The sequence below is a fragment of the Sinocyclocheilus anshuiensis genome, unplaced genomic scaffold (genome assembly GCF_001515605.1).
Source record: "Sinocyclocheilus anshuiensis isolate Anshui unplaced genomic scaffold, SAMN03320099.WGS_v1.1 scaffold586, whole genome shotgun sequence".
NCBI lineage: Eukaryota > Metazoa > Chordata > Actinopteri > Cypriniformes > Cyprinidae > Sinocyclocheilus > Sinocyclocheilus anshuiensis.
In genome coordinates, this window is record NW_015544146.1 from 187751 (window position 1) to 197099 (window position 9349).

The following is a 9349-nucleotide window of genomic DNA, read 5'->3' on the forward strand; positions in this document are numbered from 1 at the left end:
AACTTGTTACCTGACAGACTAAAACTGTTCTCTTTGTTTACAAGGTATGAGTGTCAGGCTGGCAGGGGATGAGATTTACAGCAGCACCTGACGGATGTGTGCCCTGCCTCGCCTCAATCTTTCGTAGCACACGTTTGTTTGCAAGAGCGCGAGCAAAGATGCGATAAGTGGATTTGAATAATGAATGAGCTCGAGAGGAAAGCCACAGACATCTAGTCAGCACGCATTTGATAACCATTTCAGTGAACTGCATTCACATGCGCGAGCAGAGACAAAAGAATGTATATTGTCGCTTGTGAAGTTTGGAAGAGGATATTCTGTTAATACATTCTGTCAAAGCAATGCTGAACATATCAGCAACTCTATGCTGAACAAATATAAAGAGAAGAATTCTGTAGACTACAGAAGTTCATGAATCTTTGGGGTGGAAAAAGCATGCTATAAAATGTATTAAATTAAATTTTAACAGAACCAAAAAAAAAAAAAGTAAAATATGAAGTGCATGTTAATGGTTTAACTTAAATTACCATATAGCTATATAATACTATTCTAAAGAACTCTGTGTAGTTTGTTTATAAAATATTGTAAAATGTTTTAGATGTGAAAGTATGAACTATTTAAAAAAAATTACAAATATAATTTGTTATATTTAACATAACAATATACAGCAAAATATTGTTAAAATTATTAATAAAGAGTCGTCTTTAATTTATGGTTAAAATATCGTTCCCACTACATTTGTTTGGATTTTATTTGAAACAGATTATTCTTATTTTTGTTATCAGCTTTATGCCTTGTAATGTTTTACATTGCATGTTGTGTTGTTAATGTTTATTGCAATATTTAAGTGTCGTGTGGTACCCTTGTACTTTTCTCTTATAGCCTATTATTGTGCTCTGTCTTTATTATTTACCTGTTCGAGAGGCCAATTTGATCAACTAATAGCCATAATAAGGTTTTCCGTTGTACCCCTGTGTAATTATCAGTACATTTTGCAGTATATACTGCATAAAGATTTCAATAGCTCACTGTATCTTTATGGCAAGGTTCTGGTAATCACAACTGCCAGCTTTTTTGAAAACTGCAAATTAAAGTGTAGACCTGTATATATGCATGTAATAAACTTATTGTGACATTTGGAATTAAATTAGAAATTTTGCAAATAAATAAATAAAATAAATAACCTACTTTTCATGAAAAGACATCATGAACGAACCAGCTGCAGCGCCAACAATCTTCCTCGCAGGCTATTAAAAAAAAAAAACTAGCCTATTACAATTACGTGTCTGTTTGTGATTTTTTGACTATTCTAATTCATGTCTCTGTTATTCTGGGCAGACGTTATGGCACTAAATGCGGAGGCTGCGCGCAGGGAATCTCGCCCAGTGATCTAGTTCGGAAAGCGCGAAGCAAAGTCTTTCACCTGAACTGTTTCACCTGCATCATGTGCAATAAACAGCTTTCCACTGGCGAAGAACTGTACATTCTAGATGAACAAAAATTTGTCTGCAAGGAGGATTACATCAATAACAGCCTCGGAAAAGACACAAAGCTTCCGTCAAGTGAGTCATTTTGGGCATTGAAGGCCTATCTACGAGATAAACATATAGCTCAATTTGCACGATTTTTTTTTTCACATGGTCTGCTGATTCTGTACGCTATGCAGTTTTAATAAATAAATGCTAGACTATATTGTTATTGTAATAATCTGATACCATGTTGTCTTCGAATGTGTTGCACATGTTGAAAGATAATATGTGAGGTGAAAGATATGGCATGACTAAACGTTTTACATCTGTGCTTTTTACAGTTACTACGTGCAGTGACCCGAGCTTATCTCCAGAATCTCAAGACCCCCAGGACGATTATAAAGACTCTGAGACTGGACACATGTCGGACAAGGAGGTCTGCAACAACGAAAACGACGAGCAGAATCTGGGTGGCAAGCGTCGCGGGCCGCGCACTACTATCAAAGCCAAGCAGCTGGAGATTCTGAAAGCTGCTTTCGTCGCGACCCCTAAACCTACCAGACACATACGAGAGCAGCTGGCGCAGGAGACAGGCCTTAGTATGAGAGTAATTCAGGCAAGTATGCAAAAATCTATAAAAGTATAGCGCTTCGCGTTGTGCCTGAACACTCCCGTGGTCAAATAATTGCTTATTTAGGCTATTTTACTTGATGTAGGTAGTCATAAAATATTTTCGTTCGTGTAACCGATGTAGGCCTATTTGTTATTTGAATAAAACCAGTTAATTTAGACGTTAGCACATGATTTACCTGATAAAACATTTGACGTGCGGCCTCAAGTTCCCAATAGTTTTTAATTAACCCGCGGACAGAGCAATATTATAAAAAGCACCCATAAACAGATGCTTAAATATAAGTAATATGTAGAATATATGGCAGTCTCTTCAAGTGCATTACCTTAAACTCTACGCCTTTTTACGGTGCCCATGCAACTTGGCGCATAGAATGCATTTTATGCGTGGTCACGTGTGCGATGGCTATTTTACGGCGTCGTCCGCGACTCATCCAATCAGATTTTAGAGTCGGAACCATTCGTTTAATGCCAGTATTTACTACAACTTTTGAGTTTGGAACAGCCTGAAACAAGTAGCCTACATTAATTGCCTAGTGATAATAACTGCAATGACCATATATTTTAAAATTGTGTAGAATTAGGCCTAGTCCACTAGATAATGATGCAAATATGTGCCCTGTATATAACGTCTTTACAAAAAGACCCAATGAATTGCCTACTATTTTGACTACTGGGATTTTAAGTACTAAATGGAGAGAATTATGTGGCACAGTGGCAGGAATAAGTGATTTGGGCAACTGTATTTTAATTTGACGTATTGTTTCATGGATTATAGCGATATAGGCTATCTATATGCCCGCCTACTAGAGTTAAAAGTGTGATTTTTTAGGTTTCCCAGGTGCTGTCAAACGACAACGTTGCTCTAAATAATCTTTATCGGGGATTATTAATCTGGAAATGAATGTCCCATCGCGTTGGTGTATTTTCTGCTGTGCAGGTGTGGTTTCAGAATCGACGCTCTAAAGAGAGGCGCATGAAGCAGCTGAGCGCGCTGGGCTCCAGGAGACACATGTTCTTCCGCAGTCCGAGGAGAATGAGAGCGCTGGGCGATCGCATGGAACCTGGAGAGCTCATGGCCAATGGCACTTTCTCTTTTTATGGTGGTCAGTTCATCATGAATATTAATCAGAAAAAAATGAATCATAACTGAATGGTATACTAAAATATAGCATTTTTGGAATCTGCTTGCCGCATAAATTGAAAGTTACAATATCTCTAAATAACATTTAATTTAAATAAGCAATTGTCTGCACAATTGTTTATGTTTCCATGCTATGTTTCCATACACAAGTTACAACAAACAAACAAAAGACTTATGGCTGATCATTTATGCAGTTTATATATATATATATATATATATATATATATATATATATATTTTTTTATAATTTAATGTACGTATTATGCATTTTGTGCAACACATGTAAATATATGTATGCAAGTATGTATATAAATGCATATACGTGTTGCACAAAATACATATTTAAAAAAAACGATTAAGATTTAAGGCTGATCATACATATATTATCATATATATTTAAAACAATATATTCAACAATTAATGTTTCCATGTTTACAAAAGACAAAAATAAATAAATAAGCAAGCAAGCTTACATGTGTTGCACAAAACACATCAAAAAATAAGATTTAATGTTCTATTAATAGAAATATGAAAATACATACAAATATTAAGCAGTCCTAATGTATTGATGTTCAATGATTCGTTTTCACCCGTACAGCCCTACAAATTCAAAACACAGTAATTACATCAACATTGAACTGATTTCTCTTGACAAATGGGGAGTTACTGGAATTTACCTATGTGTGGAAGTGTGATAGGATGGGACAATTATTAAATTTCATGACACTCTCATTTTATTTTACAGACTATCAAGGTGAATACTATGGCCCGGGGTCAAACTACGACTACTTCCCTCAAGGTCCGCCATCCTACCAAGCCCAGACTCCAGGTGATCTAGGATTCATGCCCTCCTCTGGGCCAGCTGGAACCCCTCTAGGGAGCACGGACCACCATCACGGAGCACACCACCCCTCCAATGAGACACAATGCTTCAGTGAGATGATATCGCATCACCCAGGGGACTCCCCCAGCCCAGAGCCCAGCGCACCCGCCTCCATCCACAGTATCTCCACTGACATGTGTGACTCCACTCCACCCTTCACATCCCTGAACTCTCTCAGTGGCAACGGATACAGCAATCAACTGTCCTCAGAGATGAATGAGGGCACAGTTTGGTAGCAAACAACAGACTAATTCAGGACACAAAGATGTGGATATGTACTGTTCATGTGTGATTTTATAGCAACAATATTTCTATTTAGTTAATTTATTGACATAATCGTCTATTTATTTGTTCATTTGTTTACCTATTTATTTAATGTATTTATCTATTTAAGCAGCATTTGTGTATTTTGAAAGTGGAATGTCAAATATGGGTCGGCAGACCTTATAGCTGTGCTATAGACAACGACGGTATAAGAAAAGTTGAAACAGAATGTTTATATTTACAACACTTGGTGTGTCTGTTCACATGGGTATCATAATCTGATGACTCAGACCTCTTTGCCTTTCAAGGCTTTGCCATAATGACACTTTTGAAATCTCACACCAAAATCTTTCTCTGCTCTCCATGTGGTGGAGTGACGTTTTCATTATGAGTTCCACCAAATCTCAGAGCGTTTGCCTTTAAAAGGGAAACTTAAAATTGTTCAGACAAACCCTTTATTTGAAATGAAATATGACTAGAATCATAAGACAAAGTCTACCTTCTAAAAATGATTTCATATGGTCAGTGGACAGAGAGCAGTCAATTGTTTACGTATATTTTCTTCAGGGGTTTAAATATCAACAATGACTTAAAAAACCCTCTTGATACTGACACAAACTTTTTCTTCAAGCAAGAAACCAAAATTTTGTATGAATTCAGTTTATATTTGAGTTGTGATTCACTGTACTAGTTTGTATGATATTGTGTTTACACGAAGAATACACTAAACAAAACCATAAATACATGTTGACAAATGAAGCACAAATACATCAATTGCATTTGTTTTTTTGAAAACAACTCTACTGAAATCGGCTCATATGCATTAGTCTCTGAATTAGGGCTATCTGATAATCCTACAGTGTGGAATTTTATAATCTGTAATAAAACTGAAACATAAAAAACACCCAGCAGGGAGTCTCTGGAGAAAACACAGAGAGGGCATCGAGGCATTCTTAGCCAGTCCTCTATTTGAGGACTTGATAAATGTCAGTGTTAGGAGGTCCTCGATGCAAAATGTAACAATACAAAAATAATGATGTAACAAAGAAAAAAGCTGAGAACGTTCATAAAACTAAAAATTTCAAGTTATATTCCGGACATAATACAATTTGCAATTTATATAATAATGACGTTTACACAATTATCTAGTAATTACTTTATAAACACGTCAATGTGTCAGAAGAATATATTGTACATTTCAAAGTAAAATGAAACAACTATGCAGAGTACAAACAGACAACATAAAAACTGCACTCTTTAAAATGTTGAATTTTATTATATATCATCTAACCTTACATCACGTTTCCTTTAGGCTCATGGTTTTTATTTTTTTTAATTTTTTTTTATATAAATAGAGTTTCATACTGTAGTCTCTGTTCATAAAGGTGATAAAAAAAGAACATCAACTAAGAAAAAAACGTATCTTGCTTCTCTTCTCCAGACCCACAGTTTGATCACGCCATCTGCTAAATTTATCAAAACAATAAAAATGTGCGGTTGAATTCACTTAAAGGGGTCATATGATGCGATTTCAATTTTTCCTTTCTCTTTAGAGTGTTACAAGCTCTTGGTGCATAAAGAAGATCTGTAAAGTTGCAAAGACTAAAGTCTCAAATCCAAAGAGATATTCTTTATAAAAGTTAAGAGTCAACCACGCCTACCTAAAACGGCTCGTTCTAACACGCCCCCACATATCTACATCAAGATGTGGAAATATTAGCATAATGCCGCCCAAATGTGCACGCAAAGAAAGAAGGCGTGGTTTCAGGAACAGCAGTAGTGTTGATGCAGCCATGTCGGGGAGACACTGTGTGTTTCAGTGCGAAAGCAAAAGCACTTTATTTGGCCTTCCGGAAGTAGATGCAATTAGGAATCATTGGTTAAGATTTATTTACAACAGAACAGCACAAACCAGATGTTCGAATTTGCGGGGCATAGAGGACCTACAATAATGTACAGTAACTGAAAAATAATGTTTTTTTTTTTAACATTAAAGCATGTCAACATATTCTGTTACACCAAATACACAAAATAATGATCTTTAAAATAGCATCATATGACCCCTTTAACCTTCATCACTCTATTAAAGATATTCGATGAGAAAAGACAATCGAACTAGTACTGAGCATTGCATTTCTACACACGTTACGCGGCGCGCTCTGATGATGTCACGGGAGAGTAACAGCGTGGGGCAGACATGGCAGCTTCCATATCACAGCAGCTCGAGGATCTGTTAAATCCTTTACCAAGCTTCCTGGATCCCGAGGACGACCAAAATGAAGGTATATCAGTTTATTGAATGCGCTGTAAAGCGTTTTAGCGTTATTATAATAGAAAATCTGCACATCCAGTGTAAGCACGATGTGACTGCATGCCTGACTGTAACTTACTGAGAAACAGCTTTACTTCACACTCATTAAGACCAGTGAATCATGGCATTTAATATAAGTTACTAATACCCATGATTGTCATAATAGCAACAATGATGCATGTTCTTTTATTTTCAAACAATAGGCTATTTTCTGTTTTTTACTTGTATACTTTTTTAAGCTTCCACTAAAAGAATGCACCAGTGGTACAATACAATGGTACTTATATGTGTATGTTGTGTGCTGTGGTAGTACCATGTTATTCTTTGAAGTATGATGTAAATACTATAGTACAGGAGGATATGAATATGGCAGTCATTCAGTATATGATACGGTCACTGTACCATTATAATACTACCACGTTATGTAGAAGAATAATATTATGTATTAGAGCAAGGCCTGTTGATAATTACAGTATTGTTACAACAACTGTGAAAGTCATACATTTTATTCATTGTTTATGGTATAGACATTGTAATTGTCTGGTGATATGGTCAAAATCTTTATTATACATGCTGGTTTCATGTATAACATATGAATCATTGACTGTTGATATGATTACGTGATTGTATGACTGTAATTGCCCATGTGTACTTAGCATACCTAAACAGCTGCATAATTTTTGTGAACTGCAGAGACGAAAGCTAAAGTCATAGAGAAGTTTGATGAAGGTGGTGATGACGATGAACTTTTATCTGGCCATCTGCGGATGCGCTCTGCTGCAATTCTGGCTGATGGTGATCGTCGATATCGTGGCAAGGCAACAACCAGAAAAGATCTACAGAAAGAGTTGGATGGATCAGGTGAGGTGAAGTGTCTGATTGTTGAAAAACAATAATGACGAACCGGTTGAACAAAAAGGGTGATGTTTTGAAAACTGTACATTTTATACACTTTTCAAATAATCCGCTAACTAGTAACTTGCTTATAGCTGTCTGCATTAAGAATGAACTAACATCTATATGAACATTTTCAGCAGATGATGATGATGATGAAGAAAATGGAATGCTGGACAAGTACATGGAGTGCATCAAAGGTGATGATGAGGAGGAGGATGAAGACGACAATGATGACGAGGAAGATGATGAGGATGAAGAAGAACAAGGCGATGACGAGGAGGATCTCAATGGAGATGATAGCTCACACATGTCCAGCTTAGTCTCTAAAATGAAGGTCACAGACTTTATGAAACTCACAGAGGGAATGGATGATCTGGGAGATAATGATGAAGAAGAGGAATCAGCTGCCAGTGAAGGAGAGAGTGAAGAAGGCTCTGAGGAAGATGAAGAGGAGGAAACAGCCCTAAGGACCTTCTCTAAAGAGAAAGTTGATGAAGAGGTTGAAAAAGGGAAAGCAGTGAAAAATCAGCTCGGTATGGATATTTGCACACATTCACATATGTGCTCTACAATAAATAATTGAATAAATATCAAGAATACATTTATAGTTATCTATTAAAAGAAAATAGAAACTACCAAAAATCTGTATTTTACACTGTCAAATCTCCACAGCACTTTGGGACCTAATGCTTGAAAGACGAATCAAAATACAGAAAGCTCTTGTGATGGCCAATCAGCTTCCACAGCCACAGACATTCCCAGAGTTCAAGAGCAGGGGAGGGGCTGAATATGCTGAAGCTTTAAAAAATAGTAGGTGAATTTACCGTTTTACCCACCATTTAACAGTAAGTTAAAAAGAGTCATGTTTTTCTACTCATCCACTAATCCTAACTGAACCTTGGTAATTGCACATATCAATATGTGAGAATTTCACAGAACATGGGTCAGCTTTTAGCTACAACTTGTTATTTCCTGTTTTGATGTTTGTTATTATCTGTAGGAATGTTGTGTTCCAAAGTCACGTATAATTATTAATACTTTATATTTCCTACTTCTGACCATGAAGTTGCTCAGAGTTTGGAAGATGGTGTAAGTTGTGATCAATAAAGTCAAAGAATGACTATTAAAGTTTGGGGTCAGTCAGATATTTTTTAAAGACTTTTTATTGAGCAAAGATGCATTAAATGACATGCATTAAATGAAGACGCATCAAAAAATGATAGTAAAAACATGAAAAATGTTATATATAATTATATTTCAAATAAATGATGTTCTTTATCCACAAATGTATGACAGTTTCTACAAAAATAGTAAGCAGCACTTACTGTTTTCACCATTGGTTATATGAAAATGAGCATATTAAAATGACTTCTGAAGACACAGAAGACTAGAGTAATGGCGGCTGAAAATTCACAGTAAAAAAAAAATCAGTATTTTACTTCTTAAAATTTGTTACAACAGAAAAATTATTATAAATTGTAATATTTCACAATAATAATGTTTTTACTGTATTTTTGATTAAATAGATGCAGCCATTGTTTACATAGGAGACTTTAAAAAAAAAATCTTACCGACCCTAAACTTTTGAATGATAGTGTATATGCCAGTGTTCTCCTAAAGATGCCTCAAAAGTAGGGCTGCACGATATATCGTTTCAGCATCGATATCGTGATGTATGCATCCGCGATAGTCACATCGCAGGATGTGCGATGTTTAGTATAGGCTACTGATCGTTATAGTTATACTGATCG

General features: G+C 35.9%; 2 protein-coding genes across 4 annotated transcripts in view; both read left to right on the top strand.

Annotated features, from left to right (window-relative positions):
* LOC107695154 (LIM/homeobox protein Lhx1-like) overlaps positions 1 to 4362 on the top strand; it is a 5275-nt gene extending 913 nt beyond the window's left edge. Inside the window, exons 2-5 of the mRNA XM_016494962.1 lie at positions 1339 to 1562; positions 1811 to 2085; positions 3040 to 3205; positions 3989 to 4362. Of these exons, the coding sequence (XP_016350448.1) occupies positions 1339 to 1562; positions 1811 to 2085; positions 3040 to 3205; positions 3989 to 4362 (1039 nt within the window). The remainder of the gene's footprint in view (positions 1 to 1338; positions 1563 to 1810; positions 2086 to 3039; positions 3206 to 3988) is intronic.
* A 2174-nt stretch (positions 4363 to 6536) lies between these two features.
* Positions 6537 to 9349, top strand: part of LOC107695156 (protein AATF-like) — a 12498-nt gene continuing 9685 nt past the window's right edge. Inside the window, exons 1-4 of one of the 3 annotated variants that reach the window (XM_016494964.1) lie at positions 6537 to 6672; positions 7395 to 7562; positions 7736 to 8131; positions 8271 to 8408. In XM_016494964.1, the coding sequence (XP_016350450.1) occupies positions 6588 to 6672; positions 7395 to 7562; positions 7736 to 8131; positions 8271 to 8408 (787 nt within the window). In that variant the 5' untranslated portion in view covers positions 6537 to 6587. The remainder of the gene's footprint in view (positions 6673 to 7394; positions 7563 to 7735; positions 8132 to 8270; positions 8409 to 9349) is intronic. The other 2 variants (XM_016494965.1, XM_016494967.1) reach the window with 2 other exon arrangements.